Below are 19618 nucleotides of genomic sequence, written 5' to 3'. Positions count from 1 at the left end.
TCTCACCGACCGGTTCCTCTCTGTAATGACACCCCGAGAGTCAAAGACCGGATCTGACACAAGATGCTTTATCGTAACAATTGAAGTGGCCTGGCAGAGTAATATGAAGCAGAATACACAACAGTGCTGGCTCGTGGAATAGTGCTTTTATTATTAGGGCGCAGATCTCATTACAACGGAAGGGGCCACAAAAATTGACCTTCTAACGAGTTTTTCATGGAGCGACATAAATATCAATATATCAGATGGCCGGCTGTACCAGACACACGGCCATTAGTGGGTCGGACCACTGGGCAGGACGGGGGGGCATAAACAAAACCATATTACTGAAACACTGGGTCTCATTATTTCAACAGATAAATAACGAGTCAGCTTCTAATAAATCTATTCTCAATTACATCATTTATTGAAAATATATACATGTTGGGTGGTTTCTGAAAAACATGAAAAACGTCATGTTTTCAGAAGTGGGGTCTCATCCCCTCCGCCCCCCTGAGATCTGTGCCCGTGTCCGACACACGCTTCCGTGTCGCAGAATAATATGACAGGCTGCGATAAACGTCCCTAATACAACCGGGGCTCAGGTGTGGAGACACTGGACCAGTTGTTAGGGTGCCTGACTGCAATGTAACGGAAATTACCATCTGGAGAAAACACACACACGCGCACGCGCGCACGCGCGCACGCGCGCGCACACACACACACACACACACACACACACACACACACACACACACACACACACACACACACACACACACACACACGAAACACACACACACACACACACACGAAACACACACGAAACACACGAAACACACACACACGAAACACACGAAACACACACGTAAGTCTATTATTTTTTCCTATTATTTCACAGAAGATTAATGCTGTGCCCGAAGGACTCACCGTCCTGTTTAACCTAATCCCCATTTAGAAGTTGGCTGTTCGGAGTGCTAAATGGTTTACTAAATAAACAGCTGCCATCTTCTGCCCTTTACTGAACATACTGAGAACTTTCTCTGTGTAGTCGTCCATCATCTTGCTGCTCGCGCCATCCATCGTGATTCATCTCGCCTTCCTTTCCACCGCAGGATTCACTAGATAAAGTATACTAGATGTATTCATTACATGTAGAAAGACGTCAGCTATTTATTTATTGTATTGCTTGGAGTCTCCCTGCCACATCACCCTCTACATCAGCCTCTATCTTGGAGTGTCTCCTAAGTAGCGCCATTAGCTCTTGGTGGAAAGCTTGCATGAGTTGAGAGCCTATTCTTATCATAGCTATCTTTCTTATACACCGGCAATGGGTTAATCTAGGGTTTGTTAGTGCTTGGCACTTGGTTCTATGAACGTCCTTACTGGCCTGACTGATATATTGTTGTTTCTCTTTTTGCTGACAAATGTACTTATTGGAAGTGGCTTTGGATAAAAGCGTCTGCTAAATGCCCTAAATGTAAATGTAGATCAGATAATGAAGCCATGTCCTCCTACTGACCGATCGAAGCTTAAACGCAACGTTGGTTCCCGACGCTGCTGCTCCCGCAGAAGATGTAGAGATGGTAGAGAGGGGGGTTCCGTTTTAGGTGAACATGACAATGGCTCCGTCTGAGGGAAGCGGAGAATCGAACCGAAATGAAGTAGCCTGGATAAAAATGTTTAAACGATTAACTTTCTTTGGAGGAGAACCAACTTTCAACCAAATTCGGCCCAGACTGAACAAAGCACGAGTACGACTACCTTTTAGACATTGAACCTGATTGTCTGGACCGTACGTAAGGCCACAGACATATGGGCAAATCAATGGCTGCTGCCCAGCCAGGCCAGACGGACCTTCACTGCGAAAAGCAAACTTGAAAATCAGTTTGGCCTCCCAAGGCTACTGGGCTATTACAGTGGCCATGTCCATTTGTTATCGCACACAATTCTCAGCGCCTTTGCATCCAGGCCGGCAGATTGTAGCGTTATTTTTGCACCATGTTTCTGCCAATCAGGCCAAGGCTGACCGAGCCTACATGCTGCATAAGGCCTCGTTGCTCTGCTCCCTCTAGGATGATCTCATCCAGCTCCCTATTCATATCCACCCTCCATCTCTGCCGTCCATCTGCACATCCACTTGTGCAGAAGCGACCCGCACGCACGCACGCACGCACGCGCGCACACGCACGCACGCACGCACACGCACACACACACACACTGTGCAAACAATTCACATCCACTAAATTATTTACACGTGTGTGTCTAACAATATATGGACAAAGCATTATATGTTTACCATTTCAAATGGGCACATGTGCACACACAAACACACACACAATAAGGCAGCCATAGAAACGAACGTAGTGCTTACATATGGTGACAAGTGAAGCGATCGGGGGGGGGGGTTACGTTTTGTGTATTTTGCGTGTGTGTGTGTGTGTGTGTGTGTGTGTGTGTTTGTGCATTACAATCATCTTTTGACGTTAAACAGAAGCCAGCAGCTGACCAGAGAGAGAGAGAGAGAGAGAGAGAGAGAGAGTGAGAGAGAGCTACTTGTAGAAAAAGGAGCTACTAGTATTTCTTAGGGTAGTATCCACGTTTTAACCTCCACACACTATCCATTGTACTAAATAGCCACTCTGTATTCACACAACCACTTCGGAAACTGGGAATATCCAATTAAAGTCGTGACTTTTAGTTTGAGCCCCTCCCAGTTGTGCGCTTTAGACTTTCCGAATTCAAATACAGAAAAGTAAAATTCAGAATTCTTGGTGGATTAGTGGGAGGGGTTTAGGGGGAGTGGGAGGGGTTTAGGGGGAGTGGGAGGGGTTTAGGGGGAGTGGGAGGGGTTGTTAGTGCTTCGTACTCGGTTCTATAAGTATGAACCTCCTTACTGTACAAACAGCGCTATATTGTTGTTATCTTTCTTCAGACAAATGTACTTTGTTACGTTGTTAGTCGCTTTGGATAAAAGCGTCTGCTAACTGCCCTAAAGTTACATTTACGTGACTAAGATGTTCAGCTAAAGGACACACTACCGAGGTACCTTCACAAAGTGTCTGCATTCTCCTCTCAGCGACCGGGACCTGACTCCTGTCTTTCTCCTCTCAGCGACCGGGACCTGACTCCTGACTCTCTCCCTCTGCGTCCGCAGGTCGTAAGTTCATCATCGCCAACGCGCGGGTGGAGAACTGCGCCATCATCTTCTGCAACGACGGCTTCTGCCGCATGGTGGGCTACACGCGCGCCGAGATCATGCAGAAGCCCTGCACCTGCAACTTCCTGTACGGACCCAGCACCAAGCGCATGGCCATCGCCCAGATGGCCCAGGCCCTGCTGGGGGCGGAGGAGCGCAAGGTGGAGATCAGCCTGTACCAGAAGGACGGTAAGGAGGAGAGCCCGTGTGTGTGTGTGTGTGTGTGTGTGTGTGTGTGTGTGTGTGTGTGTGTGTGTGTGTGTGTGTGTGTGTGTGTGTGTGTGTGTGTGTGTGTGTGTGTGTGTGTGTGTGTGTGTGCACAGCGTTTGTGAGTGTGCGCCCCAGTCTGTGGTGTAAGGGGGATGCTTGCTCTGTAAGGGAGCACGATGTCAGACGGGTGCTCCTGGCAGTGAACCCCAAGAAGGCTGTCTGGCCCTTTGAGACCATTTTCTGGTCCTAGCACGCACCTGGGCCTTTGAGACCAGCTTCTGGTCCTAGCACTCACCTGGGCCTTTGAGACCAGCTTCTGGTCCTAGCACTCGCCTGGGCCTTTGAGACCAGCTTCTGGTCCTAGCACGCACCTGGGCCTTTGAGACCAGCTTCTGGTCCTAGCACTCACCTGGGCCTTTGAGACCAGCTTCTGGTCCTAGCACTCACCTGGGCCTTTGAGACCAGCTTCTGGTCCTAGCACGCGCCTAGGCCTTTAAGACCAGCTTCTGGTCCTAGCACGCGCCTGGCCCTTTAAGACCAGCTGCTGGTCCAAGCACGCGCCTGGCCCTTTAAGACCAACTGCTGGTCTGAACACCCGCCTGGCTCTTTAAGACCAGCTTCTCTGTGGTTCTGTTGTTTTTGTATGGGAGACGTGCAGCTGCAGTGTTTAGTCAACACATGGTGCTTCTACATTTGCCTGCGGTGTGTGTGTCTGTGTTTGCTGTATTGTGTGTGTGTGTGTGCGCAGTATTGTATTGTATTGTCGAGCTGGTAGAAGTGAGTGGTTCTATCAATAAACCCCCAGCAGCCTCAACAGAACCTTTCATATCTCAACATCTCACGTTTGTATAGGGAGGCGTGTGTGGTTCATGTGATGACGCTGTTCATGTGATGATGTGGTGGCGTGGTTCATGTGATGGTGTGGCTCATGTGATCACGTGGTTCAAGTGATGACGTCTTGTTGGGTTGTGTCGTATGGCTCTGTCTTCATTTGACTCTTTTTATTATATCAGAATTTACCCAAATCCCCCATTTCAGATTGATCGATTAGCCTATTTTCTCTCATCGTAATTTCCTGTATTTGATTAAAATAGTTTATCTTATTTAATCTAATCTATAGTTAGAATGGATTTAAAGATAGTTATAGTTATCTCCTACAATTGAGGGATTCAATTATTCCTGAAATATGTCCTGAAACCTTCGAGGACAGTGAATATAATCTTAATAATTATATATGGTCACATAAAATAATGCGACCAGTTTGACGACAAGCAACACTGTCCCGTGTGACCGCAGCTAACTGGGATGTTTCTCCAACACCAGCAGACAACAACAGGAGGGAACCCCTCAGAGAGGGCCAGCCAGGTAGCAAATGTAAACACACACACAGGCACGCACGCACACACACATGCACACAAACACACGCACACACACACACACACACACACACACAACCATACACATGAACACAAAACCGCACACAGACACACTCATAAACACACACACGCACGCACGCACACAAGCACACAAAAGCACGCACTCGCACACATGAACACACAGGGATGCACGCACAGGCACGTAAATAAACACACACACACACGCACACATGAACACGCGCACACATAAACACAGGGTGCGGATTAATAGGAGGCTACTCTGGTAATAGGAGGCTGGTCGTCACGGTGATGGGATTCCTCCATGGCGATGGAGAGTTGGCTGCAGTCATCATGATGATAGCTGGTCTCCCTGAGCAGCTACAGGAGACGCACAGACCAGGTCTGAGAGGTCCACCATGACCTGAGACACAGACCAGGGGTGTGTGTGTGTGTGTGTGTGTGTGTGTGTGTGTGTGTGTGTGTGTGTGTGTGTGTGTGTGTGTGTGTGTGTGTGTGTGTGTGTGTGTGTGTGTGTGTGTGTGTCTGCAGGGTATAAACCCTATGGACCAAACACACGGAAGGCAGGAAGGGGAAAGCCCAAAGAACACACTGCTGCTTTTGTGTTCTGGCGCTCTTTTCTCTTGTTAACTGGGGGAGCGAGAGAGGTAGAGAGACATACAGATAGAGCAGATGCTAGCTGTTTGCTCTTTGCTGATAACACAACCTTCCGTAATCTGCCATTGCTATAACAAAGTGTCTCGTAAAAGGTTGGCTTCCTCCGCTTTCTCCGGACGGTCTGAGGAAGTCCAGCGTGCCAGCAGAGAGTTTCCATGGCGGTGATACACAGCTGTCACGTTTATAGAGGGAGCTCTCCTTCTTACTGGAACTGACGAAAAGGTCACCGGGCTGAGCTGAGCCTTTTACAACAAATAAGACTGAGGCACTCACGTCCTCTGACGTTCACGACCCCCGTGATTTACAGAACCCCTCTGAGAGAAGACGGTTCATCAACAGGGTGGAAGCCCAGATCTCTGGACCGCTTACTGACTTCAAACTCTGCCAGCGTCGCTCTCCAGACTTTGAGGAAGATTTGAGAAATAATTTGATTTAAACAACTGGCTATTCATCCTGTATCGTGACGTTAAGCTGAGAAGTACAGACTGTTTGACCAACATTAAGTCTGTACGTCTCAGCTTAACGTCACAATGCACACAATCACACATGCTGCAAATAAAACCAACATTTATTGTCTTAAAGAGAGGTATGAATGAATTAGTTCCATGCATGAGGTTAGATGTGTGTGCCCTGTTATGGTGTGTGGTTTATACTAGAGAGATTTGAGACGTCAGGACAGCTGACCTGTGATCAGTGGGTTGAGGTGTGAGGATGATTAGGTTTGTTTACGGTGTTCAAAGCTGTTCTTTATTGTAGCAATGAAGCTGAGCCACAGCTGACAATCTCAATCCACACACACGCACACACACTCACAATCACACAGGGTCACACACAAACAGACACACACACACACACACACACACACACACACACACACACACACACACACACACACACACACACACACACACACACACACACACACACACACACACACACACACACACACACACACACGCGCACAGAGACATGCACAGAGACAAACACACACGGAGACACACACACACACACACACACACATAGAGACACACATACACATAGAGACACAGAGACACACACACACACACATAGACACACACACACACACACACACACACACACACACACACACATCGAGAGAATCTCACACACACACACACACACACACACACACAGTCACACACACACACACACACACACACAAACACACAGAGCGAAAGACACACACACACACACACACACACACACACACACACACACACACACACACACACACACACACACACACACACACACACACACACACACACACACAACCATGTAAACTCACACACTGCCTCACAATGCCCCCCATGTCTGACGCAATGTTTGTGAGGTTGTCATGGAGCCCATAGAGAGCGGCTCTGGTTGCCATGGGGCCAGCAGGCTGCTCGTCCTGCAACCTCACCCCTTCATCAGGGGCTGAACGTGAGGATGAGGAGGCAAACACATGCACTCTCAACATTTAGCTTTTTAGGACTGAACAGCTCTAATATTGGTACGATAAAGCCAACTGGAGTATAATAGTAGCTTGTTAGAAGACTGGGTTACATGGTGGTTTGTGTGTGTTTGTGTGTGAGGCAGTGAGGGTGTGAACGGCTGAATGTCTCCCAGCATGACCCTGACAACTTTCCATGACACATCTAGTTGTTCTATAGCACCCACAAACAGACACAGACAGTCACACACACACACACACACACACACACACACACACACACACACACACACACACACACACACACACACACACACACACACACACACACACACACACACACACACACACACACACACACACACACACACACAGTCTAAGGTAACCCCAGTGGGCTAGCGAATATCCTGGAGACTCCTCATCCATAATGCATCGAATAGAAACACTACCCCTACTCTTCCTCTACCTTCTCCTCCTCCTCCTCTTCCTCCTCCTCCTCCCTCCCTGTTTACCTTCTCAGAAGGAGAAGGAAAGACCATCATTTTCTTTGGCATTGCAGAATTTGACCAAGCTTCGGATACGTTCATGTTCTACAGTCGTTGTTAGTATCCATCTATCGCAGTATGATAATGATACTTTAATGATTTAAAGTGAATTCTATGTACTACTGTACGCAAACGTATGTATCAGAGCTCACACTAGGGAAAATGTTGCCATATTCGTGTTGTTTGTGTGCTTCATACTAATTATTGATTTGAGTTGAGTTAGCAGAGCCAGAAAACAACACAACACTGAAAATCTTTACTTTAATATACTTTTAATAGCATGGAATTGTTCTAAGACGATTCAGAGAGTCAATGTTATCATCATGCAACTTATTTAGAGAAGATATTCATCATTGAAAACAGGCATGCTCATTTAGGATGGACAGAATGGTTATTTCTTATTCCATCTCGAGACGCTAATTACCTGCTCTGATTAAAGATTAGGAGATTACGGTCATCCAAGTGGTTGAATTTGACCTCTGAATTATCTGAGCTTTGTGACTTTGTCCGTTACTAAATGGATTCATTCATACAGTACTTTGTGTAGAGATAATTTGGTCATCTATTTCCAGCCCTGCTGGTCAGCCAATCACTGAGAGCTCCAGGGTGGCCTGTAGCGTCTGCATAGTGCGTAGATTCTGTTGGTCTTCCCTGTGACGAAGGAGGAGGAGGAGGTGCGTGTGTGTGTGTGTGTGTGTGTGTGTGTGTGTGTGTGTGTGTGTGTGTGTGTGTGTGTGTGTGTGTGTGTGTGTGTGTGTGTGTGTGTGTGTGTGTGTGTGTGTGTGTGTGTGTGTGTACGAGGGGTGGGGGGGTGTACTGATTGCCCAGCAGCGGTTGCTATGTGTGAGCACTTAAACACCCACTGCCTCACAGGAGAGACACACACACACACACACACACACACACACACACACACACACACACACACACACACACACACACACACACACACACACACACACACACACACACACACACACACACACACACACACACACACACACACACAGGTAATGCTGCAGGCGACAGCCCACACATAACAGTAAATACCGTCAATTTATTCTTTGTGTTTTGTCCTTGATGGTCAGAAAATGTTCATCCAGTCTACTGTAAAAGAGAGGGGGGGGGGTGTGAGGGATGGAGGGAGGGAGGGAGGGAGAAATATGAGAGTGGACACATTATGAAGCATCATGGGAATCGTGGCTTGAATTTTTTTTTGTTCTGCTCCTCTCATGTTATGCATCACACACACACACACACACACACACACACACACACACACACACACACACACACACACACACACACACACACACACACACACACACACACACACACTGGGGGTTGGAGCGTTTTGCAGATGAGTTCTGAAGTGTGTGTCTGTAAGTGAAAATTTACTCTCACTGACGCGCGGCACAATCTGTTGAGTTAAGCGGCTTTAAGTGTGCTTGTCTGTGTGTGTGTGTTGTGTGTGGGTCTGCAGATTGATTTTTGTGTACTGTATATTAATGTGTGTGTGCAACCTGTGTGTTTTTTCTCTTCGCCTGAACAAAGAGTCGTTGTGTGAATGTACTTCTTTAGACTTTAGTCATGGCTGCTGCTTTGTTTGTTCGTAAACACAACTTGTCATTCTACGCAAGGCCCTGTAGAAAAACTAATTCAACAGCTTAGAATGACGAAAAGGGGAACAAAATCAATTTCTCCCCTTGTGGATCACAACGTCGTTTTGTAGCCACTTTTCCAACATCTTCCAACATAAATGCATTTTGTATTATGTTGATACTTCTCTGGCAAAGGTTTGAAGCAGGATATATGATGAAATAGTACAAATTGAAGCCTTTGTACTTGCATTTTATTGTTGTTCTGTCCACTTCCTGCTATAAATTAATCGTTTCTCTAAAACCTCTGTAGATGAAATCATCTGCAGAATGATTCGATTGTAATTCTAGTCCTCATTCTATTAAGAAATCAGACGTTCTCCCTGTGATAAGGCGGCTTGCTCGGCCAAATGTGAGGATGTTATGATGATTGCGGGGAGATATGATTTAAGAGTTCTGTTCAAACTATAAACACGCCACTTCTTGCTGTTAGTTTTGTTTGACACTGGAACGCTTCTGCTTTTAAAAACATTTCTGCGCTGGAGCACAGAGTCCCCACGGCAGTTGAACATGGTGGTCGGTCGTTCTCTCGTGTCGCTAGCGCTCTATGCGTTCTTGGGACCCACTGACACACACTCTATCCCGCACTGAGAGGTCCTGCATGGGCTGTAGCTCTAGTACCAGAGTTCACACACAACAGAGCATCCTGCAGAGTCAAGGCTTATTCTAATGTTTTCCTTGTCATGTCTTCCTAGCCTTAAGGTAAAAACTAAATGGGGATACATTTCTGGGTAGGTATTTGATTTATTTTCAGAGGCGTAGGTTTTTATTACACAATGAATGCTAGAGAGATCATGTGTGACTGTGGATGTGTTTGACTAAGGATTGCTATACGAAGCTATCTACGCAGAGCATAAGTGCAGTCATTATGGGTTTGTTGTGTTTTTACCTCCAAGCCAATCCATTATCCACGTTCCTGGCTGGAGAAAGACAATAGTTCCCCTTACTGCTTTCCTGAAACGACTGGCATGCAAATATCTCTCTCCCCTGATGAGAATAATGCAAATGAGAGCCTGCCTCTGTGACAAGTTGAGCACAATAGTTTAGGTTCGTGTGTCTCCGGGGGTAAAGAAACGCAAAGACGACAAAGCTTGTAAACACTTTACTGCACACTGAAGTGGTACAATGCATTGTATAGAGTGGGTGTGGTCTACGTCTAGGTGTGGGTCAGGACTATGTCTAGGTGAGGGTCGAGACTACGTCTAGGTGTGGTTGTAGACTACAGCTTGGTCTTGGTGTAGGTATAGACTATGTCTTGGGCTTGGTGTAGGTGTAGGTGTAGACTACGTCTGGCTGTGGGTGTAGACTATGCCTGTGTGTGGGAGTGGACTATTTCTAGGTATAGACTACAGCTTTTTGTTATAAGCCAACCAATGCCTGGTATCCTACGACCCTGTTGATGACCTCATGAACCTGGTGCAGACCCTAGAACAGTGAACGAGGGAGTCAGGACATCGTGTTCAGTGTGAGTCTCCTTCTCCTTGGCCAGTGTTTACCATTCAGACCTCCCGTCCAAACAGAACGTACATCCAATCGATTCCTCTGCATCCAGCTGCCAAGCCCTATGGAGTGCGGGAAATATGGATCACATTGTGAGCTATTGTTTTTTAAATTACCAAAGTCCAACTTTAGCAGACGAGCCGCTAAATTACTAATAAGGCAGGACGGATTATTTGAGAAGCGCCGTGGTCCTATTGCTAGAATTATTAACATTTGATGAGAATGATTCTAAATCTTAGCGCCGTATGAAATCCACAGCTGAAGCCTTCGAATGTGTTCGGTACAAAGGCCGCCGGCCGGGCTGGCTTCATCCTGGACCCAATTAGGTTAAGCTGTAGCCTTCTATTGTGTCCCTTTTAACGCTCGCCCAGAAAATCCTGCTCACCTCATCGGTTTGTTCCAAAACGTCTTTCACACAAAGAGTCCTGGAAAGTTCCCTCTCACCGATGGCACCTTGCAATCTAGCGAAGGGACACTAGCCCTCGCTCTCTCACTCTCTTGCTCACTCTTGCTCTCGCTCTCTCACTCGCCCTCTTGTTCAGATCAAAATAGCTTATTGTCATGGAAAATACGCATTTACATGGCAAGGCCGATAAGAAATGTACTGGAGAAAAACTAACAGTTAAGAAGGTCAAAGATTAAGTGGAATATAAACTCTGTACAAGCAGAACCCATCAGGTAAAGGTCAGGAGTGAGTCAATAACTCACCTCCCTCACTCTATCACCTTCCTCCTCCCGAGTCCCGTCTCACTCTGTCCCTCTTCCTCACTGTAACACATGCCTGTGAGATCAGCTTGTTGCCATGGATATCTGGCACCTCATTAAAAATCACAGACACCAGAGAAAGGGTGAGAACGAAGTGTTCAGATTAGTGTTTGATGCTGTCTTTTTGTGTCTGTGATGTGGTATGATTTTAGGGGGACTCTAAAGCCCTGCAGGTCAGGTTGCTGAATATCAATGTATTGATAGTATCTCAATGTACGGTGAGTAGCTTTTACATAGGATCAAGAATCGATGCACCACATCATTCCCATTTCGATGATATTCACTGTGCATCAAACGCTGTGAGCTCACCAATTATCTGCTATGCTAACAACGATACTAATGTAAATAAAGTTTAGCGACATATTAATGTTGATTTTGCACTTTGTAAGCGGGTTTTGGTTTTGTCTGACAGCAGGAGCTCGGTAACCTGTCACGGCAGATGGTTTCACGGAACCATCTGTGAAGTCGCTCTTGGAAAGTGTTTTGGAAGAGGGCACGCACCTTCCAAAAATACTTGGCAGGTGATCGGATGAACCATCTGTCTTTCCCCGTCTATCACGTAGATCACGTGGTACCTTCTAGGTTGCTGATTTGTCCAGGCCGTGGTGGGTCGGCCAAAAGCACAGACCTTGAAGCTTGAGAAGCCTTTGCATATTAAAAAGAAGGTTCCTCTGTTGATGAGCTCACTGGCTTCCACTCATTAGTGTAAGAGAGAGAGAGAGAGAGATGGATATCAAATACATACGTGTGTGTGTGTGTGTGTGTGTGTGTGTGTGTGTGTGTGTGTGTGTGTGTGTGTGTGTGTGTGTGTGTGTGTGTGTGTGTGTGTGTGTGTGTGTGTGTGTGTTGAATGGAAACCTTAAGTAACATGACCAGGGGTATCCCGTCCTCCTGTATCAGTTTTAACACACACACACACACACACACACACACACACACACACACACACACACACACACACACACACACACACACACACACACACACACACACACACACACACAGCCTTTGTCTGCCTGAGGTCAGAGGCTCGCGGTGCCATTCAGCCTGAAGGTCGATTCTGTTGATCAAAATACCAACAGAAGGGGCAAGGGGTTGAAGGACATGTCACAAAGGTTGTCTGAAGTTATCAGAAGAACTTGAGAGAAAGGCTTAGCAATGAATCTTAATGATTATTTGTTCAACCCAAACCATCAGAAACAATACCTCATCTATGAGATGAATGAAGGGGTTTGTGTACTGCACACGATCCAACCTTCCTATGAGATTGGGTTCAGTCCCCCATCGTCATTTCACATGGAGTGGACATGGATCCACTCCTCCCTTCATCATGTGGGGAAGGTATGCAGGAGTCCTATCAGCCACATGATGAGGCAGAGCTGTTCTGAGAGTAGGTCAAATGGTCAGGGTTCAGGTGGAAGGCCTTGGCTTTCTGAAACACTGGTGTTCATTTGGATTGAGATTTAGCTTTTGAAGCATGTGTACGTTGTGTCTGGTTCCAGCGCTATGCCCCGGTTGGCATACCTCCATCGGGGAAGCTCCTTCAAACTACAGCACCTTCTTTCCTCCATTTCTTTCTCCCACTATTTATAACTTCAATTACAGAGTTCTCCATTCATGCTGGTGGCTATTCTGCTCGCCTCGTAACAAGTTCTTATGGCATCCGTTTTCTTTATAGTGGTAATAACAGCGTTACGGCCCGCAGGATGTAGAGCCAGTCTCACTAAAGTATCCACACGTTCACAGCTCAGGAAGACCTATCTGTCTGCGTTCTCAGGTGCAGAAGTCTTTACTGAACACGGCAAACGTACTAAAAACCTCCACGCTGGACGTGAAGACAGAACGCTCACCCTCCTATTTTAACCCCCCCTCCGTCCTACTAGATTTGCTCTCTTTTTTTACCAGGAGATGTTTTACTTGGAGATGTGTCAGATGACGGGCGTGAGATTCTCTTTAAGTGCTGCAGATTGCTCTTCAACTCACTGCTCATCAGTGGATAATGAGTCCTCTTTTCTCTTCCCTGCTCACACTGGTCCCAGACATGGGATTTGTTCAGAATGAACTGATGACTGATTGTTCTTGGTTCAAGTCTTTGTCTGTCCATTGTGCATCATGTGACGGCCCTCTGGCTATCTCAGTGTAACCTCTCCTTTAAGGTGGTTCCGGGTGGGTGGAGCTACACAATCAGCCCAATCAGTGTGTGGCAGATATAAGACTCACCAGTCTGCCCATGGCCCTCTCCCTCTCCAGACATCAGTTGACTTTTGTTAAACCATTATTTTAATAAATTATGATTACTTTTGCATTTAAACCTTGGTGTGTCTCCCTATTTGTGATGGCCAAGAGCAGGGCCGTGACAATCATAAGAGGCTGATGTTCCAACCCTACCCCGTGTGCTCAACTTGGAGCAGGACCCCCTGCCAGTAGTGGTAGTGTTTCATCACATCTGTGTGTTCAATCCCATCTGGGGAAATAAACCATCAACCACCACCCTGCACCCGTGAACAAATGGGACACTGTGGGGGTGACGCCCCCCACACGCCTCCCCCCCTCGTCGATCGTATGGCGGTCAGGGCTGAGCAGCGCAGGAAATGGACAGGGAAATGGGATACGAATGTGTCTTAGAAAACCACAGGGGGCCACCTTTGGAATTGGAAAAAGTGTGTGTGTGTGTGTGTGTGTGTGTGTGTGTGTGTGTGTGTGTGTGTGTGTGTGTGTGTGTGTGTGTGTGTGTGTGTGCGTGCGTGCGTGCGTGCGTGCGTGTGTGTGTGTGTGCGCGTGCGCGTGTGCGTGTGCGTGTGCGTGTGTGTGTGTGTGGGATGTCAAAATGTACCTGTGTGTGTCACAGCGTGTCCAGTGTTAAGTTAAGAGGTGTGAGGTTAGATGCGAGGCGCTGTAGCGGGAGCCTGACAGGACAACACACACCTGCCCCCCCCTGCTGGTTTACTCTCACCAGGGGGGGCTTCTAGGGGGAGATGTTCCATCATGAACACACACTCTCATCCTAACAATATCCCTATGTGGCCAAGGGGGGGGGGGGGGGGGGGGGGGGGGTGTGTGTGTGTGTGTGTGTGTGTGTGTGTGTGTGTGTGTGTGTGTGTGTGTGTGTGTGTGTGTGTGTGTGTGTGTGTGTGTGTGTGTGTGTGTGTGTGTGTGTTTAACGTAATGAAAATGTTAAAGTCCCTTAATATATAAGCTAATAAGTCACTTTGTGTGTTACTGACAAACTTAACAATAATTACTATTTTAATAACTCTAATTATTAGGTTAAACAAATCTCCTCAAACATCCCTCAATATATATATATATATATATATATACAGTATAGAAGCCAACATGGAGTCCCCGTGGCCTGGCGTATGAACCAGTGCATTACCACAGAGCCTAATGCATCAGCGTGGGTTTGATGGCCTTTCCAAAGCGCCTTCAGAGAGAGGTTTAAAATGGAGGGCACTTCGCCACAGCGTCACACACTCATCACTCCTGCTCGTGTTTCCCCCCCAAAGGGAAACATGATGCATTTAATTCTCCTCTCTCTGGTTAAGTGGCAGGCAGCCCTTGTGTGTCTCCGCGGCGATGTACATTAGTGCGCTGCGGCTGTTCCATCGATGACGCATTAGTCTTCAGTCCACTCGCTGTTACCACAGACCACCACGCCCCTTTGACCCCGCCCAGGAAGTAGACTGCCACGCCCCTTTGACCGCGCCCAGGAGGTAGACCGCCGCTCCTCTTTGACCCCACCCAGGAAGTAGAACTCTGTCTTTGTATGTTTAATTAGGCATTTAGCTGACGCTTTTATCCAAAGCCACTTACAATCATCATCGGGGCCCGTCTCCCCTTAGAGCAATCTGGGGTTAAGCGCCTCGCCAAGGGAACAACGTTGACGGCAGGATTCAAACCCCTGACTTGCTTTGGCTACCGGCATGTTAGCCGAGTTCCCTAGCCACTCTACCACCACCGCCTCGTTTCCCCCTCTCCCTCCCTCCCTCTCACCACAACACACAAAACCACACTCCCTATACCCTTCTAACTCCTCACCTTGAGCTTGGAGCAACACCGATAAAAGCGAAAAGGGTGCTCCCGTAATCCTTCGGCAGAGAGTCATGGATCATTGGCTGTGGTCGGTTTTACGTCGTGTTACGTCGTTCCGACCTACAGGGAAGGGTTCTGAACGTGTGTTAAAGTTAGCGTTAGCTCCTAACCATGTTTGGCATTTGGTGTTACTATGCAGGGTTCAGAACATGTGTGTAAAACTAGCCTCATGCAAGACACCACTGGCCCTTTAAGTGCCTAGTACTCTATCTGATGGACACGGTAATTTTGCTCTGACACAATTAGTGGCAACAGATCTTAGGGTTAGGCAATAATTGTGAGGCACTTTAAATGGCCACTGGTTATATATGCACTCCATTTACCATTCATTCCATTTCGACCCTCAAAGTACTGGGTTTAAACCACGGATAGAAGCCAGCTTCCACTAATTATTGCTGGCCTCTATCTGGGGTTCCGGGGCACGGGTGATGAGAAGATGCTCTGGAAGGCATGAGTGCAGAACTGGTCCCATCATACTCCAAGAGGCTCAAACTGCAACCACCCCTGGAGAGATGGTCTCCCAGATCTATAGTCCAGTGCTACAGCTTTCTCCCGATTTATGGGAGGGTCTCCCTTTCGATCCTTAAGGGATGGGTGAGTCCCCAAAGTCCAACAAATTCAGGATCAATGGTCATACAAGGGTTGCAGGTACTGTGCCTGGTGAAGTGCTTCTCAGCCCTGACGAGTTCTTCCTGTCTGTGGCAGAGGACAAGCCAACACCTGGTAACTCTAACTCAAAGGTAGGGCCACCTTTGCGGCTTGCTTTGCCAAGATAATGTTATCATCTGATGGCGATTTCTCTTTCACAAACTGGCGTGTCAGTGCCCCCCCCCCCCCCCCCCCCCCTTCTGTAATGATTTTGGATCGCTCTGAGGCTCAAGCCCATTCCAGACCACCGCCAGAACTCTTATTGATGAAGCCGACTGTTTCATTTATCACTTGGTGGCGTGACCTAACGGCTGACCGGGCCGAGAGTTGAAGAGTTCATCCAGACGTGGCTTCCCTCCTGCACCGCTACGCTCTTCCTGTTGATAGTCCTCCGATATTTAAAGGTGTGTCGTTGTGATGGATTACAGTAAACCAAACCTCCTGTAAAAAAACTGCCTCCTCGGACAGTTTGCTCCAAGCCCCGTGGGCTCTGAACCTTTCTCATGCCTTCCGAGCCCCATCCCGCCCTTACAAGCCCCCTAGACCGCTCCAGTTGATCCCCATGATCAGATTTCATAGATCATAAAATAACCCAATTACAGAAACCCTTTGAGTTAGGGGCCTTTGATGTTACAACGAACATGGGCTCTTGGCTGCTCGACAGCGTTCAGTAGAATAAGAAGTGTTTTTCAACACCTTCTCTTCACTGGAGATGAGTTTGTACAGGCTCCTTCTTGATGCTGTGAGGGCACACACACACATGTATCTAGCCCTCCCCCTCACAGACACTCATTACTCCTACGTTGCTTTGTACACACTGGGGTTGCACTAACCCCTCTCTGTTCATCATGAAATTCCCCGTTCCTTTGCAGTGAATGCACAATATTGTAATGTATTGCACTCAGTAGATTATTATTATTCTGTGAAAACCAAGTTGCATCCAATCAGAGAATGTTCTACTTTGGATGTTCATAAACCAACAAAACACACATTTTTGGATGTCTAATATTACGGATTATATGTTAATATGATACTTTTATATTATCAGATGGAAATATTTTCTTGTAACTACAGATTAAATTAAACAATCAAATGTAATTTTGAAATATAATTACTCTACTCTATTTTACCATGAATTAAAATGTCCAATCAATGCAGTGATGGACGTGGTGGATCGTGGCCGATGTAGCCTGATGGGAGGACATCAGTTATCCCGGCCCACTGGGCTGCTCCTGTTTGTTCAGGTGATGGATGATGTTGACAGGCCGCCACTGGTGCAGAGGTCTTTTAGCGAGATGTTTAATAGCGCAGCTCAACTAATGATGCCGAACGCGCTACATAACATCAACCCAGCAGTCCCCATTCTGTGTGTGTGTGTGTGTGTGTGTGTGTGTGTGTGTGTGTGTGTGTGTGTGTGTGTGTGTGTGTGTGTGTGTGTGTGTGTGTGTGTGTGTGTGTGTGTGTGTGTGTGGGTGTGTGCCCAGGGTTTCCCCATCAGACCTTAATGGGCCTGTTTGCCTTCCCGGCCCGTCGATTCAGAACCTCCCCATCACTCACCCAGCAGCATGCTGCGCCGTCCAATAAGGGGCGGGGCCGAGACGCACCCACGGCGTCGTGACAACGGCAGCTGTCGGCGGCGGTGACGAGCGAGGGGGCGGAGTCCCCTGTGTTAACTCACACACTCATGAGGCGGCCTTGGCGGGCAGTAAACAAAGGTGTGTGTGTGTGTGGGTGTGTGTGTGTCACACACACACCCTGATTGGTTTATGCTTTATAAACGCTATTAAGGCTTAATGTAGCAGGATTCAGCGGGTAGGAGATTGAGAGGAGAGAGATTGAAAGGAGGGGGGAGGAAGGGAGGAGATGGAGATGTCATGGGATGTAAATTACATTCATTTACAGAAGGGTTTGATGCTGTATTATCATACACATTATAGATTTACATTTATAGCATTTAGCAGATGGTTTTATCCAAAGCGACCATATCCCATATTGGTTGCTTTATTTCATGCATAACAATTAACATGAACATCCTCATCCCATGACAATTCAATCGAATAGCAGTAATGATGTCGTCACTAGTTTACATAATACAGAGATAAAAGAGAGCTAAAGAATCAGCTCAACATCAGTCTTGTCTTTTTACTGCACATTTCTCCATGGCCTGAAAACAAACACACACACACACACACACACACACACACACACACACACACACACACACACACACACACACACACACACACACAACATTGCCTCTCAGCGATATTATATGATCTGAGACCCACATTCATGCATTTGCACTGCACACACACACATACGAACACGGGCCCATGTGCAAACGTGCGCACACACACAGACGCACACACGCACACACACTGAACCAGGCCTAGTAATGGAGGGGGTACTGTGGGACCTCATCTAAGGTGGTATGAAAATGAACTGTGTGTGTGTGTGCATGTGTGCGTGTGTGTGTGTGTGCGTGTGTACTTATTTATTATTATTATTAATTATTAATTAATTTATTAATTTATTTATTTTTTGTTGCATTTTTCTCTTTTCTTTTAATGTGCATTGTAGCACTTTGAGATCTTTGCATTAGATACAAAGTGCGTTATAAATACAATTTATTATTATTATTATTACTTTATGAAGTGTGGTTTGGAAGGTTATGTTCTTCTCTGTTCTAATCGTGTGTAAAATAAGATCCCATGATGCATCAGTCCATGATCAGCCCCCGGCAAATTTGACCAAATTGCTTTTTTCCTCATCTGAATATCTAACCTGACGTACCAGAACATGGCAACCAAAACAACCTTGTTTTGTTTTGCTTGAAGTAGGTTACACTACACTTGTGCTGCAAGTGACACCTCACTACTAGTTAACTACCTTCAGAATGACCATTGAACTTCCAGCCCTGTTAACAGTGTTCCTAAGCAGACGTTTGCAACCCACCCTTCGTTGTTAAGTGACAGCCAATCCTGTTCCAGCTTCCCCTGCATGCTTCCTCAGTGTCTGCCTCCTCCCTTACCGTCTCAAACCGAGGTTTGGTTCGTACACACACCCTCCAACCGGCTTTAAGTTACATGGGACTGACCCCATGCATTATTCTCCGGGACCCTGCCCCACCTCGGGCTCAAGGTACCTGGTTAGCTGTGGCTCAGGTGACGCCATCTCCTAGATTGAGTTGGGTTCACTCTGGGAGAGGAGTATCCTTTCAGTCGGCCCTCTGAGACACAAATCATGTCTCTCTCTGTTCCGTTGTATTGGAAATGACTTGGTGTTTAGTACACAGGCTTATTAGTCATGTCTGCGTTGATGAATGGGAATCGAATAAGCATAAAACGACACTGTCAGAGAAGAGGAATTATGTGACGCTGTATGCTGTCGTTAAAACTTGAGGCTCATTTGAGATCCAGAGAATTCTGTTCTGAGCTTTAACCAAATCGTTTTTATATCGTCTGGCTGGATTTTAAACACGGGCTGGTGTGTGTGAGTGTATTGGGTGTGTGTGT

At 46.9% G+C, this 19618-nt stretch overlaps 1 protein-coding gene across 2 annotated transcripts in view; it reads left to right on the top strand.

The window, feature by feature from the left end:
• kcnh2b (potassium voltage-gated channel, subfamily H (eag-related), member 2b) overlaps positions 1-19618 on the top strand; it is a 135657-nt gene that overhangs the window by 12212 nt on the left and 103827 nt on the right. For both annotated transcript variants that reach the window (XM_030349316.1, XM_030349314.1), the window contains exon 2: positions 3137-3367. In XM_030349316.1, the coding sequence (XP_030205176.1) occupies positions 3137-3367 (231 nt within the window). The remainder of the gene's footprint in view (positions 1-3136; positions 3368-19618) is intronic.

This window comes from Gadus morhua, chromosome 23, assembly GCF_902167405.1.
Source record: "Gadus morhua chromosome 23, gadMor3.0, whole genome shotgun sequence".
Taxonomy (NCBI): Eukaryota; Metazoa; Chordata; class Actinopteri; order Gadiformes; family Gadidae; genus Gadus; species Gadus morhua.
The sequence above is the reverse complement of the archived record's forward strand: the minus strand, read 5'-3'. Positions and strand labels throughout refer to the sequence as shown.